Source organism: Marmota marmota, unplaced genomic scaffold, assembly GCF_001458135.2.
Source record: "Marmota marmota marmota unplaced genomic scaffold, marMar, whole genome shotgun sequence".
Lineage (NCBI taxonomy): Eukaryota > Metazoa > Chordata > Mammalia > Rodentia > Sciuridae > Marmota > Marmota marmota.
The window spans coordinates 45,984,959-46,012,531 of record NW_026000016.1 but is presented as its reverse complement, the minus strand read 5'-3'; the positions used below and the strand labels follow the sequence as shown (position 1 = coordinate 46,012,531).

Below are 27,573 nucleotides of genomic sequence, written 5' to 3'. Positions count from 1 at the left end.
CCTCACTAGCTGTGTGATGGTGGGCAGATGACTAAGCTTTTGGTCTCCGTTTCCTCATCTATAACATAATATTTAATTAACCGTGAAGCTCTTTTTTGCCATATTTTTTATTGGTGCATTATTTTAATTGTATATAATGGTAGGAGGTATTGTTACATATTAATACATGCACACTACAAAACAATATAATTTGTCAAATAGCATATATACTGGGGAGCTCTTTATGAAACTATAAATAATATATGTGTACTTAAGATGGCTAGTTGCCTAAGCCATATCCATTGTTCATTACTAACAGAACCCCTGTATCACTGAGGGCAGCAATGTACCTATTAAACATCTACATCTACCAATGTACCTATTAAAGCCTCCCTATAAACTGGAGATATCCAAGGAGATATAAACAGAAAACTAGTAGTTCTGAGAAAGTTTTCGGTTCAGAGGCACTCCATCCCTGCTGCTTCCCTCTTTCCTTCTGCTTCCTCCCTTCATTGCAGCCATAATGGCTAGAGCCCCAGCAGTTATTTTGTTTATTGAGTCAATCCATGGAAATAGATGCCATGATGTAAAGATTACAGAGTAGAAACACTGAAAAAAATCTGGATCCTTTAATGACTTTAGAGCTATTAGGTTAGCCCTGACTATTTCTGTGCTTCCTACAAGAAAAGGATATAAACCTTTATCTTATTTAAGGCACTGTTATATGTGAGTAAAGCAAATCTCAATATAATCTGTGTATAGTAACTGAGCCAATGCCTGTCACATAATAAGGTTCAAAAATGATGTCTATATTTACCTTTCCCCAATGTCAGTTCTTAATAGTTAATCAAGTAACCTATCTGTGTTTTGGCTTCTTCATCTATGATGATAATAATTACCATATCTGTATAGTTGGATAATTATGGGGATCCAATAAATTTCCACATAGTTATACAGTATTATTTTTATTAATCAGTCATAAGCCTGTCCCTCCTTATAAATAACTGGATTATTATGAGAACCTAATGAATTTCTACATAATTATACCGTACTATAATAACCCATCATGATCTTATCCTTTCTGGTCAAATTAATAATCACTACTTGTTTTCAGGAAAGAAATCTAGTAAACTGACAAGTATCAATAATCACCACTCTAACTGGTGTTCTTGCAACATGTCTTCATTAATAATTTTACATTTTCTTTTGTGTCACCCATAGGGACAAGACCCACAAAAACTATACCCCAAAAGCAAAAAGGTCTCTGACCACATGAAAAAGATTAAAGAACCATAATTAAAACAACAGCTAAAGTTCTGCCATACTTTCACAATGAAACTCTGCCCATGGAATCCCTTAGATAAACTAGAAACCAAGGAGATACTGTCCCCAAACATTTTAGACAAGCCCGAATCTCTCCTTTCCCACAGCATTCCCGGAAAAACATTCTCATTGGCTGGGAATTTTCAGAAGGCTGTAGGAGGCTTTTGGAATATCAGCTAGCTTTCCTTCTTATCTGGGTTTGTATGCCATCTTCCATCTTCCAAAACAACAAGAAACTCCCACTCATAATTACTAGAAAGTTAAAATATAAGAATATTTTAAATACTTAATTTACTGCAATAGGTATAACCATTAAATTGTACTCAGAACTGGTAAAATTGTTGAGAGATAAAAGCAATCATGTTAAGTTGATCCTTGAATCCCAAATACAATGATATATATCCTATGTTATTCAATAAGCAATGGTTAACTGGCTAAGAAAAGCCAAAACAAAAGCATCTCCATTAAGTTATGGAAATTTTCACAGGAATTCATATTTCCACCTCAGTGACAAAGTCTCTTTAGTTCAAATCTCATGTGTTTCCAGAGGCATTAACTTTGAAGAATGCAACTCAAATGGCTCCAAGAAGCCTTACCTGCCATGGTGTACAGATGCAGTAGTGTTTGCACTGATGGGTGCAGGGCAAGAAGAGGCAGGTTGCCACTGGCTGCCCCGAGAGGTAGATGAACCAATGGTAATGGGTGAGGTAGCAGGAGATGAATTGCGATTGGCTGAAATGTAGGGACTTGTGGGGTCACTACTTCTACCAAATGAAGCACTGCAAAATAGCACACAGTCACTTTCTTCAGGACATGCTGCTCACCCACCATTTCCCAGCACCACCTTCCCACATTCCCAGATTGTTCAATTGAAAGGAATATAGACCAAAGAGAGGGCATGGCAACTGGGAAATGGAGTGCTCAACTCCAGCTGGAGCTGGGACACTGGCAGCAAGCAGGTGATCACCAGAAAGAGTGAAGCAATCATCACTCTTTTTAGAATGATCTTTAGGTCAGTCATCCAAAAGAGTGAAGGAATGTGAAGGAGGAGAGATGATATTTAACAAGGAAAAGCCAGAAAGTAGAATATATGACAAGAGTAGAAGCTCAGAAAGGGTAACAATAGGAAACAGAATAACTCTATTAGAAAAAATAAGTCCCAACAAACCCAAGTCAAAAAAGTCATGCAACCCCAAATGTCTACCTGATATAGAAGCAGCACTGCAAAGCCAAAGTAAGATGAGGGAATTTGGAGAGGTTTTCAAATTTTAAAATAAAAAAGTGGACAGGAGTAAAGAAATTCTGAAAAAATGCCTTTGAGAACTGCAGTTATTTAATTTAAAGCCAAAATGCCTTTGGAAGGATTTGAAGTTTGAAGTCTAGAAAGTAATGTTGTATGGGAAACAAAAGGCAACTTTTCTTGGTTTCTAGTGAAGATAGGTAAGAACCATCTCAATTGCAGCAAAAAGTTACTTGGGTTAGAATTTTAAAAAAATACTTCCTAACTATAATAGTAATGACACACTTGAGGGGGTGATTAAAAAGGGCTATGCAGCCTTCTCTGGAAAAGAGGCTTTTTTGTTGGGTCCCATCCAAATGGATTCCTGCCTACATACAGACAAGAGATGACATAGAAAAGAAAAGTATACCAAGGCCTGGCACAGCCGGGGAACGATAAATTCCTGTTTTTCTTTTCTGTTGAAAATGGTGATGGCACAGAATTCTTTCTTCTTGAAAAGATCATAAGAGAAGATTTTATAAAATCAAAAGGTGCCTTAGGGTTACAGAAGATATGCTTTGGAAATCCAAGGTGTGAAGCAAGTTGTACATCTTTTCTCAAAAAGTACTCTCATAATTAAGCACATTTTCCACTCTAAATAGAAGCAGCACTTTCCTTTCTGTTCACTGTAACCTGCCAGACTACATCTATCAAACCAAATGCCACTCAACCCATTTGCTAATGATATGGATCAAGGAAATCAGCAACCTCGGCACAAAATAACTCCATGCCTGAAAACAAAATAGCAGCTTTGTCCCCTTTCTATCTCTAGAACATTATCTTCTGAGAAAAGTTTTCTTGAATTTGATTTCAACTGTGAGGAATAATATCCTATCTAGGTGAATGAAGTCCTTTGCCATTAATACAAATAGCTGATAACCTCACATAGACAGAAACACTTAGTATATACAATAAAGAATCAGTGAAATCACTGACCTGTGCCTGTACAGTTTCAAAATTGAACCCTTTCGATTTTGGCTATATCTGTAGAATTAAAGCTGTGGTTGTTTCTTTTATAGCTTATTATTTCCTGGGTTCTGACATTAACTATTTGACAAATCTTCCTGCCAAACGGAAATAAGTTTTGATCCCAAACAGCTAATCTGCCCATATAGTCTATGGCCAAAGCCTGTTTCTAAGGTAACCAACCAGCCATCTAGGAAACCTAATGAAGGCATGAAGAGGCAGTTGGAGGGGTTAAGTGGAAGTGAAGAAAGAATTCAAAGTAAGCAGTGAAAAACAGATTCTTCCACATCAGCAGCAAAGTTCAAATTAAAAAATTAATTAAGTATATCTTATAGCTAGCTTAATGGTTCTGGCAAAGGTGCTTTGCTTGCTGGCTAATACGTGGCAAAGAAAATAATTGCAGAAAAGGGAATAGAGATGAGAAAAAAGAAGGAAACCCATGTACCTTCTCTGCACCAAACTTGCGAGTTTCACATCTTGATGGATCTGAGGGCCATTAAAGTCATAAAAAAAAAAAACTCAAGTCCCTAAATTAACAGGCTTTAACATGAAACTTCTTTAATGCAATAGAAAACTGTTCCCATTTCCCACCCTTTACCACCCTACCATGTCCCCCCCTTCCTCCCCACAAAAACATAACACGATGAAAAATACTCTAGTTTTAGAAAGAGAAAAACCAGCTGCTGGACAAGGGTGTTTTAAATTCAGTCTTGCCCAGTGATGACTAGAAGTCACTTCTGATTGAAGATTTCAATAGGACTGAGAGGATAGAGTCTAAAGTCAGATCTTTGGTAAGAATTTGGAATTAGCTTACTTTAATTTAGATATTAAGAAAACAAATTAATTTTAATTTTAAATTAGTCAAGATGTTAATCCCAAGAAATCTAAAAGCAATTTATTTGTTGATTCATTTTTGTGGTGCTAATTGGATATAAAAAGGCATGCAATTATTACCCATATTCCCATAGCCAAGTGAATGAAAATCATCTCCCAAACCCCTTGTTCCTGGTACCTTTTCAAGTAGGTTGATACATAGGTGGAAGGAGCAATTGTCTGTGGAGTTTCATTTCCCTTTGCTTCATCCTTCCACAGCTGCCGAGTATAGGAGCCACTCCTCACTAGATTAACAGCTGACTCTCTGTAGAGGCATGAAAGAAAAACAATCCAAACACTGATTCCTACCATCAGTTTTGTCCATGATACAATGCACAAGGGGAGAGAAGAGCCAACAGCAAACTGTAACATGGCTAAAGAAACAGATACATCTTTCCAGTGATTCTGTTTTATATATACCTGTTTTCTGTACAAAGGATGACTATTACTGTCTGTTTTCTTCTAACAACTTCAAAGCCAACTAATTTCAACAGGTACCAAATTCCTCATATCAAAGGTCCTTCATCCTTTTGTAAAGAGAAGTCACTTTAGTTCCTTGTTTAAAAAGCACCTTGTAATCAGTCCCCAGTAGTAGGTTATTCATAAGTTAACCAGAGAAGGGACGGGTGAAAAAGCGAAGTCTGCCACCATGGAAAAAGGTTTCTACAGAAGGAGAAAGGAAAGGAAGACTTGTTGGGAGCCTCTTTAGCATTATAAATTAGAAGGCATCAAGGACGGGGCTGTAGTAGGATTTTGGATCCACAGACATTCCATCTTTGCTGGGTGGAGAACCATACTGTGAGAAGAAAGGTTCTAGATTAGGTTCTGCCCTGAGATGCAGGAGTACTTCAAAATCCCTGTATTGCTTTTAACTGGTGAGGAAGACTTTAAATTTTATCTACTTACAAATTATAAATTGACCAAGTAAATAATATTTTTAGTGTTTTCTATACGATAAGCAGAGTGCTAGGCACTAGAGGTCTTTAAGCAATCACACAGACATAGACTCTATCTTTATAGAGCCTGCTAGGGGAATAAAACTAACCCACAATTTGGAAGGGCCAGGGAGGATGTCCTACAAACAGTAACATCTAGATGGGCTGGGAAGCATTCTCAGCAGAAGGAACAAATAATTCATAACGTGCTAAGGACACCTACAGGAAGAAGGCAGAGGTATAATGGCCACGAGATCATTATGCCCAGAAGAGTGAAAGGAAACCATCTTCTGGTCTGTGCTATGATTACCTGTTCTCCTTTTCTTCAATGTCATTTGTGCTACTGAGCCTCCGGGATGCTAGTGAACTAAAGTAGCTTTTGTTTTCTCTTTCCTGTAAAATAAAAAAAAGCAAAGCACAAGAAAGGTACAATACTGATCCAGCATAAAACAATTTGGCTAAAAAAGCAAGAACTAATCTACCTATATAGTCTTATATCTGGTTCCACACTAATGCCATTGTGAGTAATATTAAAAAAGGTAGCTTTCAAAAGCTTATTCCTAATCACTCCATTAAAATCTCATAGGCAGTGAAATAATTCTCATAAGAAAAGTAAGGATAGACAATGGTAGCACAAATTACACAGAGCAGTAGTCCTGCCTTTGAAAAGTCACGGAGCGGGCTAGGGTTGTGGGAGAGCACTTGCCTAGCATGTGTGAGGCACTGGGTTCAATTCTCAGCACCACATATAAATATATGAATAAAATAAAGATCCATAATGTCTAAAAATTTTTTTTTTAAAAGTCATGGAGCTCTCCTCACTATTCTTAATCAAATAAGTCTATTGAATCGCTAGCATATCTTTTCCTTAAAATGCACAAAAGATATGCTGCAGAATTAATCCAATATGCCTTTCCTCTTCAAGTATTCTCCAGAAGTACAAGACAAAACAAGAGGACTATGATTATAAGGAAGATCTGATCCAGAAAAGGCTCTAAGTGAGCCCTATAAAATCTGGAACCAAATTCGTCCCTGATGAATATATAGAGGAATTATTTATGGTGTTAGCTTGATCATATGTCTATGAATTAAAAAAATTACAAGTGTAAAAATGTTTTTTCTAAATCCTAATGTGCCTGAGATTCATTAGGATTCAAAGCCCAGCTAAGGAACTTTGCTTCTAAACATCAAAAGAGTGAAGTTTCTGGTATTGGTTCAAAAGAACCTTTTGAGCCATATCCAATTTTCTCTGATCCTCTATTTTACTCTAGATAAGAAGGTAAGCAAGAATGAACATATAAGTCAAAAGAAGAAGCTATATTTAAAATTTATTTTCTTTTTTGACCAAGAGAATAATAGCAAGCAAATAGCAACTTGATGATACTATCAATGTGTCTGTCTCCTTCCTCAGGTGTTATAGTTCTACATTCCTCTTAGAGAATAGAAAATATTTTCATTATTCCCAGGATTGAATTTTCATGAAAGAAAACTGCTTGGAATTCTCCCACATCCTGCTGGAATTGCACCTTATCTTTGTTGTCCAGCAGAGCAGAGATCCGAGGGCTTGAAGAGGAGCGGTAGATGGAAGAGCCTCGATCCCTTAGGCCTTCTCTGGAATTGGCCACTTCACTCAGCATGTTGTGACTGCCAGTTTTTTTGAGTCCCAATCTCCATGAAGAAGGAGATTCATCTTTGGCCTCTTCTGGCTTGTTAAAAAGGCTGGAGGAGAACTAGGAGGGAGGATGCAAAGAAAAGAAAAAAGCAAGGTCCTGATGAGCCTTCTGTTTGCTCCTATTTGCCCTTTCCATGCTTAACAAAGTTCAGTGAAGCAACTAAGGCAGCACCAGAGAACAAACACACAGTGGGCTGTCTGCCAATGTGCCCTCCTCACCTAGAGGACGCTTATCACCTCTCAAGGCTCTCTTTCTCCCTAAGCCAGAAATAGCCTCCAATTCTCAGCACAGTTCTCCTCCCTGACAGATTTGTTCTGAGAAATAAAAAACCATTTGCTCTCCTTAACTGACCTGGAGTAGTGATATACAGATGAAGAGGTAGTGATACATCTTCTCTTGACTCACTGGGTAACTGAAAATAAGATATTTCACTTCTTAGGTCTCAACATGCTCATCTGTAAAATGGTGATAATGAGTTTAATTCCTCCATATGATATGTGGAGTTTGAAAACACAAGAGAGCTAATGTGTAAATATGTCTGAAGGTACTATATGTGATAAGCTGATTTAATACTAATAAAATATCAGAGGCTCCTCCACACAAATTCTAACTGCCAACTTCAAAAGAACTTATTTGATGTTGGATAGCAGTTCCAAGAATTTTAGATTTCACTGACCACAAAATTTAAAAAGAAAAACTTTAAAGGTCAAAGGTTTCTACCTTTTTTCTTTTGTCTGGAGAGAAAATCTTTCAAAACATGAACAGCTCACCATCACTGTCATTATATTAAAAAGAAGAAGGAATTTTTAATTTTAGAAAAGAAAGTTTCACGCCTGGGGCTGTAGCTCAGTGGTAGAGCACTTGCCTAACACGTGCAAGGCTCTGGGTTCCACCCCTAGCACTGCATTAAAAAAAGGAAGCTTCATAAAAAGCTTACATTATCTTTAATTATAAATCAGGGAAAATTCATAGACTAGCATTAGCCCAAAGACCAGTTTAGGGTATAATTGGTCTTTGGAACACTATCCAACAGCTCCTTCCTAGGGTCTGGGAAACTTTGCAAGGTCATCTTTACTGCTTGAAATAGTGAAAATGCAGTACAAATGTTAATGCATTCATCTCCAACTCATGCTCAGAGTTTTCTCTTCATTGTCACGTGAGTACATACATTTATATACTCCTTCCTTTTTATAAGTTACCTTAATTCTTAGGGAATCTTTCCCCCTTTCACAGTATTATTCAGCAAAGTGGAATCAGTACTGCATGTGTTTGTATTTTTAAAAATTTATTATTTTTCTTTTTGAAAATTAGGAAGTTTAGCTGAGTGCTGTGGTGCACACCTATAATCAGCAACTTGGGAAGCTGAGGCAGGAGGAACAAAAGTCCAAAACCAACCTGGGCAACCTGGTGAGAGCCTGTCTCAAAAAAGGACTGGGAATATAGCTCAGTGGGAGCGCACCCATGGGTTCAATTCCCAGTAGAGCAAAAAATTAAAAATGAAATAAAAATAAAAACATAGGAAATCTAGTCACAACTAGAAGCAGTTACAGTATGTGAGGTACAACCAAGTGATTATATTCTATTTGAAGCCTGTGTAATGATTCACAATGATGTTTCTAGGAATAAATAAGTAGCCAAGACTTGTTCTCTCATTTCCACAAGGACACCAGAAGCCCATCTTTCCAATTCATGAGGAAATAAGATCAATAAGTTAATATCTCCAAAACCACACAGTTTTTTCAACAGTTCTATTCCAAAGAATTTGGATCAATTCTTAACTTCAAAACCAATTTTGCACTTTGTAGAATGGATCATCATTCAGCTCTGTCTCACTGACTAGGAGCCTACAGATTCTTAGTTTGTGTAAAGTTGTAGCAGGAAGTGCTCCTGAAATTTCAACATGTTCTTTCTACTTCTGCCCTTTACCCATCATAAAGTATAAAGACATGAAAACAAAGTTTTAGAGAGAAGTAGAAAAAAGAGAATAGTCATCAAAGCAATTATTTTTGGATGCCAGATATCTTCCTAAACCTGTCTAAAGTTTATATATAGTTACCTTAACCTTGGATGTGAAAAAAAACAGGAAATGACTTTAAAAAAAAATGTTTTTGGTCCCAGACTATTCTATCCTATGTTATCTTAACCCATCTGTAGCCATATTTGGTGATGGTTTTACAAAAAGTATTTTTGGCAGTGTTATGCACTGATTCTTTGTGTCCCTACAAAATTCATATATTAAAGCCCTAATCCCCAATATGTCTTATTTGGAGATGGGGCCAGTGAGTAGGTGGTAATGGTTAAACAAGGTCAACAGAGTGGGTCTCTCCTCCAACAGGGCTGGTGCCCTTATATGAAAAGGAAGAGACACCAGAGCTCCCTTTCTTTCCACCACGTTAGGACATAGCAAGAAGGTGGCCATCTTCGAGACAGAAGAGTCACATGGCTCATATACTGAATCCAGTATATTGGTCTGGGACTTCTCAGCCTTCAGAACTGTGAGGAATAAATTTCAATTGCTTACATCAACCAGTGTGGTATTTTGTTCTAGGAGAGGACTAAGGCAAAAGTATATCTTTATTTTTTTCAAGAACATATCTTTGAGTCCTTTCTAAATATGTATTATTGCAGGAGGGTGAAATATAATACCCAAATAATTCCAAAGTACTCACTCTCCTAGCAGAAGAGGCAGAGAAGGTATTCTGAGCTGGTGTTGGTATCTGCTCCATGACACTACTCTTGCTTTCAGAGTTGGAATGGTTGACGGTGGCTTCTGGCTTTTTATCTGTTATTTAAGATAAGAGAAGTAACAAGTCCAAGTATGAAAACCATACCTTTGTGTGTCTATGTTCTTTTCTGCTAACAGAAAAGGCTTGTTATCAGAACAGATTTTAGGGCCATGTAATATTAAACTCAAACTAAGATGAACTCTCCAGCCACTGTGGGCAGAAGAAAATAAACTCAACAGTATTCCCATCTTGTATCTTTGGCAGTGTTATGCACTGATTCTTTATGTAAGCTCCAACTCTAATTTCCAGATGAAAAGTGAAAATTATTTCTACATTATCAGTAAAATCATATATAGAATTCATTAGTTACTACTTGGGAAGAATATGTGTTTGGGGGTTGCTTGGCAGGGAAAAAAACAAAAAGTGCAAGATAGACTTTGTTTTCTAGGTAATTATAATCAAAAGAGATAAGACTCTTTACAACGATAATAACACAATGTCATATAAAATTCAGGTACTAAAGTGGTTGATTCAGATCAACAAGTGCTAGAGAATTTCAGAGGAGGCAGATCCTCTGAGGGAAGAAACAGGGAAAATTGCTACATTAGTCAGGGTTCTCTAGAACAGAACCACAGAGGAAGCTGGAAGACAGTACCGACTGACAGGTGGAAGAGGAAGAAGGGGCATGAGTAATGGCTCAGAAATCAAAAGAAATACATCTGATGGTCAGCAAAATGGCCAGCCTACTTTAAATAGTGGGAATTCCTATGGTTACAATAGGAAATAAAGGTAAAAAGGGATTGGAGGGTGAGCTACAGAATAATATTATTGCTGAACTCACATAATATAAATGAGTGGTCCATATCGGTAGGGTTATCAATCAGAAAGCTTGTCTTTTTATTGCTACAAACTAAATAACTACCACTGTGCCTATGTCTAGTGAATTATGCACTGATTCTGATTTATGTGCTCTGGAAACAACCCCAAGAGTAACCTACTCATGAATTATGTGACAATTTTAAGCTATATCCTAACTGTGTGATACTAGAAAAGTTTACTTATATTTAAATCTCTGTTTTCTCACTGAGTCTTACCTTGTGGGAATTATGATAAAGATTAGAGATTATGTTCTAAAACTGCATAGCTCATTGTCTGGCCATAGTAAATCCCTCATTTTTTAAAAAAATAATGTTATTTTTTTGAATTATTGTGAATATTCAAGGCATTCTTTAAATACTATCTGAGTATCTGTAGCCCTGAGAAATCCAGCTTACTAGCCAAATGTGACAGACTGTTACTGTAATAGCTCCCAACAAATCATGTCTCCGCGAATCCATACCCTTGTGCAAATCATGTCTCCATGAATCCATACCGTTTCTACATTGACTCTGGGCTTAGCCAGGTGATTTGCTATGGCCATGGGAACATTAGCAAATGTGACAAAAGTTAAGTTTGAAAAGTGCCTATACACTGAGCTTTAGCCTTTGACTGCTTTTTGAAGCATCTGCCACATGAAGAAGGAGAAGCTAAGTTGCTTGAAGATAGGAGTCACATGGCTCATTTGCACTAAACATCCTGCCATCTAGGACCTCATCCCTTTAGATGACTCATCAATTGACTATACAAACATGAGTGAACCTAGCATTACCATGAGGAGACACAAATCATACAGCTGAGCCCTTCTGAAATTGCCAATCCGTTGAATTTGGTACACATAAGGTATTACTGTTTTAAGCCACTAAGTTTGGGGATAGTTTTTACTCAGCAATAAATAATTGATTCACAAAATATTTAAGTCAAATAAATAAAAGGGGAAAAAGAAAAACTCTAATCAAAATGCTTATGTTCACCTCAAAATAAAATTAATATCTTTACTACAACATAAGACACATGAAAAATATCATATTAAAAAGTTGTATCTGTGGGTCTTTAAAATTAGGATAAATGCATTCAACAAGTATTAGTTTAGTACCACACAGGCAATATTTGGAAAGGTTTTGGTATAATGCACTTCCTTGCATTTTCCCCACATATTTACTGAGCACCTTAATAGAAGGCCATGTGCTAGGAACTATGGTACATAGCAAGTCGATCAAGACACATTACTTTCAAGTGCTTCCAAAGCTTGCTGGTGGGGGAAGAGCAGAAAGGAAGAGAAACAAACCAAATAATTCAAATATTAAACATCAGGAAAAAAGTAATACACCAGACATTCAAACAATAGCTACAGGAATCAGGGGAGGGAAGAAAACCATATATTTATATGGTAGGGATCCATAAAGAAAAAGTTGATTGGAGCTGGGATTTGGGACCTGAGTGAAATTTCAGTTGGCAGAGAACTGCAGAAATGAGTAGGGAAGCTTGCTAGAACCATCTGGCTTCTGCCCACACCAGGCTAGTGAAACTGCTCTCTAGGATTACTAGTGACTTCCTAATTGCTGTGTCATCTTTCAGTTCTCCCTTCTCACTACAGCCCTGGTTTCTGAGGTAGAATGACGCATCCTGGTTTTCCTCAATCTCTCTGGTCACACCTTCTTTGCCTCCTTCAGTGATTCTATTTCACTTCCTTCCACTTCACATCCTAAGCACAGTATGTCAAGATTCTTTTTTGTACCTCTTTTCTCTAAAGTCTCTTCCTTAGGGATCTCATCCTTTTCTAATTTCATCTTTCACTTCTGTGAGATAATTTGCACTGGTCCCTTACTTCTCTGAGGAGCTCCAGATCAAAACTATATGTGCTATCTATGAAACCTAATTCACCTAACCTCCTATGGTGTCAATTTCTCAATCTAAAAAGTGGTGATAATGATATATACCCCAGAGTGTGATTATGAGGATTAAATAAAAACGTTTAAATGTGTGTTGCAAAGTAAAATGCACTGCAGATGTAAAGTTTTATTACAATTCCCTGAACTAAACATAATCTTTCTTACTAGTGAATACCAGTGATTGGATTAATCTCTCTCACATGGCATGTATTTTACTCATGTATATATGCCTTTCTATTCCCCTAACTAGACATATTCAACAAAAAACATTTAATGAATGTGAGTGCCTGCCATGTGCCAGGCATTGTGCTGAGACCTGGGGGCATAATAATAAACCCAGTGTTCCCAGCCAAAACAATGAGTGCTAGAAGAGAATTAAGAACATGGTGCTAGAGGGATACAAACAGGGGAGCAATACTGTTGGGTGGGAGAACAGAAAAGGGGTCTATTCTTTGCAGATTTCAGTTATCAGAAAAACCTAAAATATCACCATTTGAATCTGCTAGATCCTAAAGCTCCTAACAGAACTCACTAAACAAGCATCTGAAGGCCTGAAATAAATTTTAAAATACAAATAAACATTCAACAGCAGGAGAGATCACAGCATGTTTAAAGAAATCGAGCAATATGGTCTGACTACAATATGTCCTTGCCTGTGTGTAGCACTGGAAAGGTCAGCTGGAGATAGATTATGAAAGGCCTTGACAGCCAGGCTACAGAGTTTGGGACTTAGTCCGTAGGCAAAGGTGGAGTGAGGAGGTAGTTCTAGGTTTTGAATTAGGTACACAATAGTTATAAGGGTGTTGTAGGTATTTTACTCCAACAGCAGTGTGGAAGTGGGCTGCAGGGAATGAGATCTGGGGTAGTGGTACAAATCACAAGCAATGCCAGGAGTTCAAGCAGCTCCCTCCCATTTTTTTTAATACCTTAGTAGATATAGCATAGAGCAAACCCAATATTAATTCTGGGTAATATCTGAAAACTTGGCAATATGCCAATGCTCAATAGCTAATACAAAGGACAAAAAGAAACGCATTTATAAATCTTTTTAAGTACTGACACTACATTTCCAGAGCAAGCTACACCTGATTAATAATAGAAATCCAAGTCTCAATGAATATAAGGTCATCTCCTATACTGCAAACCTAGCTGGTGTCTGTCTTCTCTATGGCACTGATGGACTCTAACCTCTGGTGACATTCAGTGAGCCTCAGATTGAAACATGAAGACAGGTGATATTCTCCCATGATTGACAGAAACCATATCAGGAAAGCCAGACATCATCAGAAGCTTGGGCCAAGACAACACAGTAAGTTAAATATCTTCATTATAGGTAGTCCAGCTACAATAGGATTCAGAGGAAAATACAGATTTCATTATAAACTTAATGGGTGGCCTCTTCCCCTCTAACTTGGTTTTCAAGCTGGAAATGTCATTTTTTTTCATGAACTCAAATCTGGAGGGATAATGTGCCAATGAATGCAGGGCATATGTGCAATTAAAATCTTAGCTTACCATTTCTTTCCAATTATCTATGAGAACTATTCTTTGCAGCTGAATTTCTATTCAGTAAAATCCAGCTTATTATTTCTCAATGATTGCTGGCCTTTACAAAACCAAACCTATAGGCTATTTTATAGCTTAATGATCTGACCATGTTCAGCACCTCATTCTCATTTTTAGGGCTCCTGTCTTGTCAATAATAAACTTAAGACTCTCCATATGAGATGTACAGTTAGCCTTCCATGGATTCAACTAACCATGGACTGAAAATAATTCAAGAAAAAAAATGTATACATATTGAATATGTACAGACTTTTTCCCCATCATTATTCCCTACAATACAGTGTAACAACTATTTACATAGCATTTATATTGCATTGTATATTATAAGTAACTTAGAATTATTTGAAGTACACAGGAGGGTGTGCATAGTTTATAAGCAAATACTGTGTCGTTTTAAATAAGGGACTTAAGCATCTAAGAATTTTGATTATCTACAGGGGTCCTAAAACCAATTTCCCAGAATACCTGGGAAGGACTGTACTGTTATCAATGAAAGTCATATAGGACCTGTAATCCCAAGGACTCGGGTGATAGAGGCAAGAGAATCTCAAGTTTAAAGCCAACTTCAGCAACTTAGAAAAAAAAAGAAATGGAAATGTGGCTTGGTGGTTAAACACCCCTGGGTTCAATCTCGACACAAAAAGAAAAAAAAAAATGATAAAGATAAGCCAGGCATGGTGGTGCACACCTGTAATCCAAGCTATTCAGGAGGCTGAGACAGAAGGATCACAAATTCAAGGTCAGTCCTGGCAACTTAGTGAGATCCTGACTAAAAAAATGAAAGGGCAGGAGTTTAAGTTCAGTGTTAGAATGCCCCTGGGTTCAATTCCCAGTATTACCACTCCACTAAAAAAGAATCATAAAGGTAAATATGATATTGTTCCTTTCTTAATCCTCTATTCAGGACCTGAAGGAACATTATATAATAAGGAGAAGGATGGGGGACGGTGGGTGGGGAGGGTGGTCGATTTTAGGATTCTGTTTAGGGAATCAAACTAACCTGAGAACTAAGTACAAATTTTCACCAGTTCATCAAAAGTATTTGACCCAAAGAGACATAGTGACTTTTTGGAATCTGATCTTGATGCTATTTACAAATTCAAGGTTAGGACAGCTGGCTCCCTCACACAGAATTCTCTGGGCACCTTACTACATGGCTGCATAGAAACTGGAAGATATAGTTTAACAGAGCTCACAGCTTTTATAAACAAGTTGTCACTAGCAATTTGATCTCTTTTCTTTGAAAACTAAATTTGCAGTGCCTTGAGGCCTGGCCAGCTTTCTGACAAGCAGTGGAAATGGAGGATCTTTGCATTACCTGCCTCCTTCTCAGTTTCTGACTCAGAAGCTTCATCTTCACCTTCCTCTTCCTCTGAACTAGAGCTGCTGGATTCTTTATTTTCTTCCTCCATTTCTTGGGACTTGGGTGTCTCTTCCTCATATAGCATCTTCTCTTTGCTAAATTAAAGACACAAGTTGAATGTAATTCAGAAGTAATGACAACAGGTAAAATAAAGAGAACAAATCTATAGACTATAATATATTGAGAGGCAATAGTAGAAATATATTTAGATCCTTCTTTATATCTATGTGTTCATCTGAACCCTGGAGTTTGTTTTTTTTTGCAGATTAAGGTGTAGTATTGACTCTTGAATATGACTCGAGGAGATCTGGCCTGTTCAACATACAGAAAAAAAGGAAACCATGACTTGTGATGATGGGTAGATATAAAAAAACAAAAACTAACAGATGCTTACTCACAACTTATTACATGCCAGGAATCATGCTAGGCACCAAAACAGTGGTAAACAACAGAACTTACAGTGCATTTATGGGAATAGGTGGGACTAAGAACCCTCAAGCTAGGATAGAAGAAATGCTGCATGCATGCAGTCTTCATTAATTTCTAAGTTTAAAGCACATTCACCTATTCTCAGTGTTTTTCACCTATATCAATGCCGTCTCCCTGTCCCCTAAACTTTTTAACATGTTTGAAGATGATCTGACTAAAACAAACATAGTTTCTTCATCATATAAATTCTCAGGGTCAGTCTGATATATTAGAACACAGCTTGAACCCATTCCTCAAGCCCAAGTATCTTACTTCTTAAAGAGTCCACTCTGCAACTTGCTGTTCAGGTCTGACTCAATGAGTTTATTTCGTGTCTCCTTTTCACTACGAAGCTGAAAATTGATAAAATAGAGAAAAGGAAAAAAGTTGACTACTGGTGAAAAATCAGCAGTATTAAGAAGAACCCAATGGCACTATCATCCTGAAGAAGACAGAACCCACACTAAAGTAGGGGAAAAGAAACTGCAAAAAAGAGAAACACATCAGCTGGGTCTCCTTAGGAAAAAATGACAGAGGAAAATCCTCATCCAGATTAGACAAGAAAACAACATGGTGTTAACGCTTCAAGAAAACTTCCTGCTTCAAATACCCAAATCCCAAAAAAACCTAGCTTCTGAAGAACAAAAGGCCAGCAGCAACTTGGAAAGAATTCTATATGATCAATAAGTTGACAATAATTCTAAAGAAAACACAGGTACCAAAATGGGAAATTAGCCCTTAGAATGATATTTAGATGCATGCTCTAGACAATATGTATTCTATCCCTAGAGCCTAAAGTTATGTAGGAGACATGGGTATGAATCATTATCATAATTATAGAAATGTTATTCAGTGAAATATTATTTAGGCTCAAAAACATAACAATGTTTGGTAAAGAATTTATAGGAATCTTCTCTATGATTTTTGTAATTTCTTCGTGAATGAAAAATTATTTCAGAATAAAAAGGTTTTAAAAACCTAACTATGCAAAGTATACATCTTATATTAGGAAGACTGTTGCTGCTATATAACAGGAAAGCCACTGATTTTTTTTTTTTTTTTTTCCTATTCTACCCTGTGGTCACTGATCTTTATTCTCCTCACCAAATTACTCATCCCCTTTGTGGGGAGTAAATGTGACACATTCATTCTTCATCTCTTTATTGGAGGTGGTTTTCCATGCTGCAGTTTGTGCATGGGCACCAGGTGTGTGTAGCACTAAGCAGAATGGTACAGGTAACCAAACCAAAAAAAGATTTAAAATGAAGAGGAAGGAGAAGAAGACTGAATTTTGGATGTTTCATGGAATCTAGAATAAGTATGAATCACTGACCAATACTGTCCAATACCAAATAACTGTTTTATCATTTTATACTTGTTAAGAAAGATAAATATTCCTCTTTATAATCAATATGCTTTAAATTATATACTTTTAGTTAATAAGAGAAAGAAAAAATTATGAGTCCTGCATTCTAGTATTCATTTGGAAAAAAAGCTCTTAATTTGAACATAAGCATTTTCTAGAACTCAAGTGTAGTGTTTTTTTTTGTTGTTGTTGTTGTTTGTTGCTTTCATCTGCTTAAAGGATATCTTACAACAAGCAAACTTTAACAACAGTGGTTTCTAGAATACTTTCTTCTAACAGACTCTTGTTAGTTCCTGAAGGAAACAATGAATATCTCTGGAATTCGGAAATGTCCAGTTCAGTTCTCAACAGACATAATAAAAGCAAGCAACTGTGATACCCACTGTAGACCGCAAACTGCTAGAAGATCTTTCAAAGTATGAAACAGTGACTCACCACATTCTGCTTCTTCTGGAGCATCTCCAAATGTTCCACAAGACCCTCATCAGCCACATCAAATGGCGTCTGACCCTGGGAGAGAAAAGGGGCACAATGACTGATAGAAAATAGAAGCAGTTATTATGTACCTTTATTTTATCAGGGACTATGCAATATTCACTTTCTGCCTTAGATTCCAATGATACAGGCTGAGTATCCCTTATGCAAAATGCTTAGGACCAGAAGTCTCTGAATTTTTTTCAGATTTTGGAATATTTGCATATACATAATAAGATATATGGAGGATAGGATCCAAGTCTAAACACAAACATCATTCATTCTTCATATACAACTTGTACATACAGCCTGAAGGTCATTTTATACAATATGTTAAATAATTGTGTGCTTTAAAGGTGTGGAATTTTCCACTTGGGGTATTATATTAGCATTCAAAAAGTTTCAGATTTTGGAGAATTTCAGATTTTAGATTTTTGGATTAGGGACGCTCAACCTGTAGGTGCTTTCCAAATTAATCTACCCTACTTTATGACAGGCCTTCATCTATTACATAGGAAACTCTGTAAGAAACAGCAAACCCATTAAGCAGAGAGCTTCATATTGTACAAAACAGTATTGAGGAAATATCACCACATCATTTCTAATGTTTATTGCCTGTTGGCAAATAATCAAGGGAAACCTCTACTTGTACCTACTCTAAAAAAGGTCTTAATTACAATGATGAATTTAATAAGGGCTCTTAAAAACCTCTGGGGGAGGTTCAGAAACAGGTGCACCAAAGATAAGTCACAGAAATCATCTCCCTTTAAGTAACAAAAGGGCAGATAGGAAGGTTTTCTCTTTTAGAAAACATCAGCCCAATTAAGGACTCTGACCTATAGTCTGAGAATGAAACCAGGACCCAAAGGAGACGTGAGGCAGATAAGAACATCTACTAATTAAAGAATCCAAACCAGGTACAGTGCTGCATGCCTGTAATTCCTGCAACTTGGGAAGCTGAGCAAGAGGATCACAAGTTCAAGGCCAGCCTAAACAACTTAGCAAGACCTTCAGCAACTTAGTGAGACTGTGACTCCAAAAGACTGGGGGATGTAGCTCAGTGGAAAGGCTCCCTGAGTTCAAATCCAGTACAAAAAAAGAAAAAAAAAGTCCATTATCTCTGGGTTCTTAGAAAATTAGGAGACAAGGATTGGAATTCAGGGCTTCTAAGATGCTTGAAGTGAGGCTGAATAAGGCTATTTTCAGCCAAAACTCAAAGTTCTTTGTTATTGTAACATTGTTAAATGACTCAATGTGAATAGAGCTCAGCTGTTAAAAGAATGATTTGAAAAATAACTACTCTTCCATACTTCACTATAAATAGTGGCCTTAGGTTTCTGAAAGCCTTTTTTTTTTTTTTTTTTTTTTGCCAAGTTTGTTTTAAGGGCTTCACTAGGTTAATGGGGTTTTATTTCATGTAGCAACACTTCTCTGTGTTGATAATGGGTGAGGGCAGGCAGGTGAGGGCAACATCACAGTTACCAGGGATGCACATTTCTCCAGAGCAGTCACCTGGCCATTTTGTTCTAGAGACTCAACCACCAACCTCATTGCGTTTTAGAGATTCAGACTCACTAACCAGTTTGTTCCGGATATCCATGTCACAGAGTGCTTCTGCCAGGATGGAACAAGCCTCCTTCACTCCCCAGTGTGCTGCTGCATGGAGGGGAGTCCAGCCATCAAGATCCTGAACGTTGAGTTCGTAGCCAGCCTGAATTAGAAGTCTAAGAAGAAAACCCCAAATATTACATTTCTCTTTTCAATTTTACAATTTTCTGTCAAAAAAGCTGAAGGTCATTTTATACAATATGTTAAATAATTATGGGCTTTAAAGATGTGGAATTTTCCACTTGGGGCATTATATTGGCACTCAAAAAGTTTCAGATTTTGGAACATTTCAGATTTTAGATTTTTGGATCAGGGATGCTCAACCTGTAGGTGCTTTCCAAATTAATTGATTTCAGATTGAGCCCTGAACTACAGGGATTCATTCTATGATTGCTTCTGCCCTCTAAGGCATAGCTATGGTTTCATAATTGCTACTTTGAGCATAAATCATAGATGATTTTTAACTGAGCCCCTCAAAAAGGTCATTTGTATGGTATTTCCTACACATATCCATGTATATTGTATAAGGGGAGTGCAAAGATAGGTGGGTACCTGAGACTAACAAAAACCTAATTCAATTAACCAAGTCATACAACTCTATTATAGAATGTGCTCTCTATTCTCCAGGGCAAGGAGAAATTAACATAAAACAAGGGCTCATATTTCTTCAGGATACTTTCTGGTTGGTCTTTCCACAATATCATAGGTTTACTACAGAATCTCATACCTTCTACTCTACAAGAGTATCTGCAGACACTCACTTTAAAGCTTTAATCTAACTGTAACCATGTTATACATGTAAAGATATGATTCCAGAAGTCCCAAATTGCACTGAGCTGGCTGAGGCCCTTTATTGTGGAGCTCCAGAAATCTTCCAAGAATTGAGCACAGTATGGATGTCACACTTGGACAGACATGGAGTACAACACACTGTCACATCTATTAGAAACCCCATATTAGGTTGAATATAGAACACTGAAGGAGTTTGGCAGCAATGGCACACACAGTGCCTTCAGCAACCCACGTTTTGGGGAAAACCTTTCAACTCTAAGCACCAAAAGCTACATAAAGCACAGATGTAAGAAAAACTGGAATAGATATAGTAGAATCCAAATCCCTCATGTAAGTTTGACTATTCTAGACACTGCATATTCAAGATCTGTAAGATTGATCTAAAGAGTCCCAAGAAATTATTTAAGTCAAGAAGGACCAAAATGATCATAGGTCCTGCATTGCAGGTCCTAAGAGGAGAAAGTTGCAGGAGAATTAATGACAAATTCATAGAATGGGACAAGGTCTGTGTATCTTAACTCTTTTTCATATATCATACATATCAGTGAAAAGCTAGAGGGATGGCAGGAGGGAGGTAGACTATCTGTGGCCTAATATCAGCAAAATATGGGGTGGGGGAACAAAAAACTGCATGATCAACAAAAAAGGAAACACATCATAGTTGAAAATCTAATTCACCTTCGGCATTCAAAACTCATCTCATCTCATCCCAGTAAACCAAACTACTGATTGATATACAGAAACAATACCTGAGCACTTCACAGTAGCCCTTGGCAGCAGCCACATGGAGGGCTGTGGCTCCTGAGCGGGCCTGCCTCACATCCTCTATTTTCCCACTGTTGAGCCACTGGCGGGCATCCTGTAACATCTGTTGCTCTTCTTCCTTTCTTGACTGCTCTAGATCAACTCCTATAGAAGTAATATATCAGACAGCCAGCATTACTAAAACTCTACTCAAGTCTAACAGGTTATTTTCCTTAGATTCAAAACACATCATAAATATAACCACAGATAACAGTTTAATTATCAAACTGGATAGTATCAAATTTAGGAAAGCAGCTGAATTTGCACACACATTAATGGTCTTACCAGGTTAAATCATCAGGCTAAATATTATGTGATGCAGATCCATTGAGGAAACATGCCTAAATCATTTTCAACAGAACATAAAAATCAGAGGGGATATTATTTTTACTTATAATATTTGCACAAAGCTATAAACTTCAAGGTTCTTTTATATTATATCATTTCAGTTTCCAAACAATTCTTTGAAGTGAGTATAATATCCCCATTTACCACATAAGGAAATAAACATGAAAAGTTTCAATGCCTTGCTTAAAACTACAAAACACATTAGTGATACTAGAACTCTGAAATACTTGATCCCTGTCTGTTTTTCTTTTCCACTCATTACACCAAAAGGTTAGTATTAAAGATGCTGGTTTCAGGTATGACGTATTTTAAAATAAACTATCTCTAAAGCTTGTTTCCATATACAGAAAAATACAGTGACCTGAAGCTATACATAATACTTCAGAGATGAGTAGGTGATCTGCAGGCTAAAAAAACAGTCAAAAGCATGATGGAGGAACTTCCAAGAATTCCTCCCTTTAGCCAACCACTCTCCAATACCCATGCCAATGAAGAAGGGCTGAGATGGGGCACTCCCTGATATATAAATAATGAAATGTCTCAAATATAAACATACCCATTCAAAGAGTTCCACCTTCATTATCAGTCTTTTCTGTGCTTGGTCTGCTCCCTTTCTACTCTTAAATGAAAACCTGGGAACTACCTAAGTATTATCTCTGTCTAATCTGGGGAGAGGAAGGGGTAAAGAACAGACCAGAATTCCACACACTATAAGGGGAGTTAACAGTGCTACAAAGTTAGGCATACATATGAATGTCTATTCCAATAGAGTATAATCCTTAACTGAAGAGTCAACAATCAAAATAGGAAAAGTAGATTCTCCAACCAAAACTACTTTAAAAACTGGTTTGTTTAAAAAATTATCTGTAAATTGTAAAACATATTGTAGAAGATGCAACTGAGTGAGATGGGAGGGTAAACAGCACCAAAGCCTTCAATTCAATAGGGCACAAAACTATATGTAGAAGGCAATAAAAACAATAGTTGTTGACCTAGAACATCATTATTTTAAGGTAGGTTTGCAATATCCTTTCTATAAAGGGTCAAATATTAAATATTTTTGGGTTTGCTGGCCATCTGGTATATTAGAACTACTCAACTCTCTGGTATATATACAATGGAATAGTACTCAGCCATAAAGAAGAATGAAATTATGGCATGGATGGAACTGGAGACTCTCTTGCTAAATGAAATAAGCCAATCCCAAAATACCAAAGGTTGAATGTTCTCTTTGATATCCAGATGCTAACTCACAATAAGGAGGAGGGGATAGAAGTTCACTGGATTAAACAAAGGAGAATGACAGGAAGGGACGGGGATAGAAATAGGAAAGACAATAGAAAGAATCAGACATAACTTTCCTATGTTCATATATGAATACATGACTAGTTAACTCCACATATTATACAACCTCAAGAATGGGAAGTTATACTCCCTGTATGTTTGATACACAAAATACATTCCACTGTTATGTGTAACTAAAAAGAACAAACAAACAAACAAAAAGAACTACTTAACTCTGCTACTGTAGCACAAAAGCAGCTTGTAAACGAATGGGCATGGTCAGATGGCCCTGACTGCTTTAAAGGGTCATAACAGAAAAGATCCCTGGAGCTAAATCCTTTGGGATAAACTACAGATTGTGGGTCTGGTTGTTTACCAACTCCCTTTCCCCAAAAACAAAACAGAACAAAAACAGTACTGCAAATCACATCTAAAGTTTTGTGACAGTTCTAGCAGAATTCCCTAAGACCTGTTCTCCTGTTCTCTGCCTAGTGTTATTCAACATTTTTAAATTAAAAGAACCCAGAGACCTTTAGTAGGAGAATCCTACCCCATTCCCTGAAATGAATTCTTCTAAAACTATCAAAACAAACAAAACAAAAAACCTTTTTAGAGCATATTCTTCTAAATTATATTCCTAACTTGATTAAACTACCAGAATAATTTTAAGATTAATATAAAAATCATTTCAGAAATTACAATAAATATATTTTACTAGTATCAACTTCTGTTCTCAAGAAAAAAAGATGCAAAGTTACAAAATGAATGTGGCCACACTGTATCCCATCCCTTTTTTTGAACTCCACAATGTGTAGCAAATCTAACAACATATATGCACTGATAAAAAAGTTCACACTCCTCTTCAGGTCACTTCTACCTATCCAGTGAGTATACAACCTCAGAATGGCAAAAACCAGGAATGACTAGCCATTCTTTTGGCATTTCGCCTATTCTTGTTGAGTTGTTACATGATGTTGGTAATTGATTAATGCTGTGCAGACAGATCTAATCCTTTCCTGTTATATGATAATCAAAAGTTTTAACCAACAAAAAGAATTATGTTCTACAGGGGGCAGAGAGTCCCTCTGGGCCCAGCATAGTCTCTAGGTTACCTTGCTTCTTTACTTGCTCCAGAAGAAGATCCTTCATGGCTGGCTCTTCTGCAAGGTCAGATGGGACCTCACCTTCACTATTCACCATACCCACACTGGCTCCATGGTTAATGAAATACCTGTGCAACAAGACTCAGGATGAATATTATCTCTGTCAATCTAATATTAATTTATACTTGTGCATATGGAGTTCTGTGTAGAGCAAGGCCTATTTCAGGGCTTTAAATATGGCCCCAAATAAGGTGTTTCATTATTAATTTTCAACTTCATTAGCCTTTAATAATTAGAGCTGGAAGTTTCTCCATTTCCTGACAAGAGCAATGTCAATAGTAGGATTTCTTTCATAGTCATATACCTAACTCCCAGTCTCTCTCTCACTCCAGTGGACAGCAAGAAGTTTCTAAATACCATGTAGTCTTTAAAACATGTCCACCATCTCAGAAGTCCAAACAGGGTGTCCAAAAGGACTTACTTTGCATTTAATATTAGGAATGAAAGAGAGCCCCTAAAAGCAACATAAATAAATAAATCTAATGAAAACTTCCAAGTGCACACTGGAGTTTACTAAGTAGTATTGTGGATGTGAAAATAGAAAAATAAAGTATGCATTAAAATTTGCACAAATCCTCTTAAATCATATATCCACAAAACTTTCCCTTCAACAAATCATGTATGTGAAATTTTCTGTACTTTTGGAGGAAACTAAATCACTGAAGAAGAAACATTAAAATGATAAATGGTGAGATTCTAAATCCACATAGAATACTTAATCCCAAAGAAGAAAAAACTGATAATTTCAATACCTTACATGGGTCCTTTTTTATTCTCAAAATGATTTCACACACACACACACACACACAAAATCATGAATCTTAGGCATGAAGTAGGCAATGTAGTTATTACTAATCCTCCTTTAAGTAACTGAGGCTCACACATATTAAGTAATTTTCTCAAAATCACATAGCTGGAAAATAGCAGAGGCTACGGCCCCAATCTTTGAATTCAAGTCTAATTCACCTTTTCTCCAGAACAAACTACTTCAGAGCCAGTGAGAATCCAAATAATGCTGGGAGCTCCAGCAAATATTCACAGACACTTAAAGGGAAAGAAAAGCTGCAAATTAGACTTTAATTCATTGAAAAATTAATAAACATCATTGGTCAGAGAACCATACTTTAGGCACTGTAGGAAATTTTTTTAAAATAATATATGGGTCAGGCGTTGTGGCACACACCTGTAATCCCAGCAACTTGGGAGGATGAGGCAGGAGGATCACAAGTTTGAGGCTAACCTCAGCAACTTAGCGAGGCCCGAAGCAATTTAGCAAGACCCTGTCTCAAAATACAAAATAAAAAGGGTTCAGGATATGGCTCAATGGTAAAGCACCTCTGGGTTCAATCTCCCAATAACCCCCCTCCAAAATCTATGTATGGTCACTACATTCAAAGAATTGACAAAGGAGAAAAAATCTATAAAAATTAGATTAAGACCATGATTTTGCTTTCTCAGTGCCTAGTAGCTGGTTTGACAGGGCCTCAGTAAATGTTTGTTAATTTATAATCAATTCCACATATGTAAAACTTAAAGGTATTCACAATTCATCTAATTTTCAACTGTCTTCTTCCTTCTCTCACAGCCTTAAGGGAAGACAGACCTTATTCAATTCCAGAGTTAACTCCCTCTATCTGCATTCTTAAATCTATCAAATATCACTATTCTGTCCATCAGTTTCTCTTTTTTACTTCCCCATATTCAATGGCTCCTCTCTTCTGGTTTCTTCCCTTTTACATACCCCCACCCTGAAAAATCATAATACAAATAATATACATAATAAGCACATAATAAATGTTTGTTGGGACTAAACTATAAACAAAACCCTTATTATTCCCAAACACACCCCACTCTCACCCAGCTCTCCTCCTTAGTTCAGTGTTTCCTCCACTGGACGGAACACAATTTCTTCTTCTCAAGCCTTTGCCTCTTCTCACTAACTGAATTCTCTCTTGCCTTCCTCTCACACCACCCCACACTGCAGCTCGATGAGACCACAGGAGCACTCAAAGCAATGTGAGGGCCACAACTGTGCCCTCTTCACTGTCTCTATTTTCCCTTATTCTCCTGTTTTAGGGAAAAAAGTAAAACTTCTTTAGTTTTACACTTTTACCTGAACAAGAATAAATGTCAACCTATGAAATAGTATCTACTTTACCCTAAGGATCCTTATAGGTGTCCAGAGGCTCAGAAATAACTATTAGCTCAATATATATGTCCTTAGAAAATAAAGCCTTCCTATTCTTTCTAATGCATTACTGATAAAAGGCCTTTTTGCTACTTTTTATGGGAGAAAGAAAGGAAATTAAATGTAGCATCCCAATAAACTATAAAGCCAAACTAAATGTTTCACCCTTGGGTCAATCTGCTATTTCTAAGTTAAACAAACACTATTGATAATAAAAATCTAATACCCAGGGCTGGGGTTGGGGGTCAGAGGTAGAATGCTCGCCTACCATGCATGAGGCACAGCCCTGTCTCAAAATACAAAATAAAAAGGGTTCAGGATATGGCTCAATGGTAAGGCACCATTTTAGGCACCAGTTTGAAATTAACAAACATTTACTGAGGCCCTATCAAACCAGCTACTAGATCCTCAGCACCACATTAAAATTTTTTTAAAAAAAACATATTGTTATAACTAAAAATAAATATTTTTAAAAAATCTAATACCCAGTTAACTAATATTAAGCCTCAACTTAAGTTGAAATGAGGAAAAAAATAACCTCTAAACCTCCTTTTGATGTACCATACTGAGTACAAACATGAGACAAAAAATTCATCACAGAACATGAAATAGAATGTATTTGATTCTTCCTAGAAAGTCGGTTTACTTTTTATTCTTTTCTACTTCTGTGAAAATTGGAGTTCCTAATGATCCTGGGAATAAGAATGCAAAATGTAAGATCTTTAAGATACAAAAAGAGGCCAGGTGCAGTGACATACACCTATAATTCCAGCAGCTCAGAAGGCTGAAACAGAATGACTGTAAGTTTGAAGCGAGCCTCAGCAACTCAGTGAAACCCTAAGCAATGTAGTAAGACCCCCTCTCAAAATAAAACATAAAAAGGACTGGCAATATGGCTCAGTCGTAAAGCACCCCTGGGTTCAATTCCCAATGCCCTCCCCCCAAAAAGAAAAATGACAAGATGGCCAGGGACTGATCTTAACTGAAACATTCTTCATTGGCTCTGAGGCCAAATTGAATAGTATAAACAATTGTTTTCCATCATATTAAATATAATGCCACAGTCTGGCATGGTGGCACATGCCTGAAATCCTAGAAACTAGGAGGCTAACCTGGACAACTTAGTGAGATCATGTTTCAAAATAAAAATAATAAGGGCTTGGAGTATAGCTCAGTAGTAGAGCACTTGCCTGGCATTCAGGAGGCCTGGGCTTTGATCCCCAGTAATGCCCCCCCCCCAAAAAGGCTACATATTGAAAAAAAAAAAAAATGACCGTAAAAACAAAATCTGTCTAGTAACAATGTGCATAATGAAAGAGAAGGTCATCCCTACTACCACTCCAGCTCTGCAATGGATTCTGGTCTATATCAGGTCAATCATGATCAAACTTTCATAGATCTAATTTGTAATAATTAGATGAAGAAATAGTAACTGATAGATTCACTTCATTCAGGGTAATATTTGAGCAGGAGATTTCTGAATTTTGAACATTTTTCTAAAGGAACTATGTTTTAAAAATGAATTAAAATAACTACTATTAAAAAAGTCTCATTAAAATCATTTTTCTGTACTCAACTTCACAGGAGTGTGATGCCAACCAACACAATGATCCTAATTCTAAGCATA

General features: G+C 36.9%; 1 protein-coding gene across 11 annotated transcripts in view; it reads right to left on the bottom strand.

Annotated features, from left to right (window-relative positions):
• The window catches only part of Ppp1r12b (protein phosphatase 1 regulatory subunit 12B), a 212,292-nt gene that overhangs the window by 121,042 nt on the left and 63,677 nt on the right, over positions 1-27,573 (bottom strand). For 6 of the 11 annotated variants that reach the window (XR_007349870.1, XM_048809696.1, XM_048809695.1 and 3 more), the window contains exons 3-13: positions 23,708-23,826; positions 20,909-21,068; positions 19,339-19,483; positions 17,721-17,795; positions 16,193-16,272; positions 15,407-15,546; positions 9,698-9,810; positions 6,882-7,085; positions 5,666-5,748; positions 4,560-4,685; positions 1,899-2,081 (exon numbers count right to left, since the gene is read on the bottom strand). Coding sequence is in view for 8 of the 11 variants with exons in the window: in XM_048809696.1 (XP_048665653.1) it covers positions 1,899-2,081; positions 4,560-4,685; positions 5,666-5,748; positions 6,882-7,085; positions 9,698-9,810; positions 15,407-15,546; positions 16,193-16,272; positions 17,721-17,795; positions 19,339-19,483; positions 20,909-21,068; positions 23,708-23,826 (1,428 nt within the window). In the remaining 3 variants the exon portion in view is untranslated. Of the gene's footprint in view, positions 1-1,898; positions 2,082-2,105; positions 4,034-4,559; positions 4,686-5,665; positions 5,749-6,881; positions 7,086-9,697; positions 9,811-15,406; positions 15,547-16,192; positions 16,273-17,720; positions 17,796-19,338; positions 19,484-20,908; positions 21,069-23,707; positions 23,827-27,573 lie in introns of those variants that run through there. The other 5 variants (XM_048809699.1, XM_048809700.1, XR_007349871.1 and 2 more) reach the window with 4 other exon arrangements.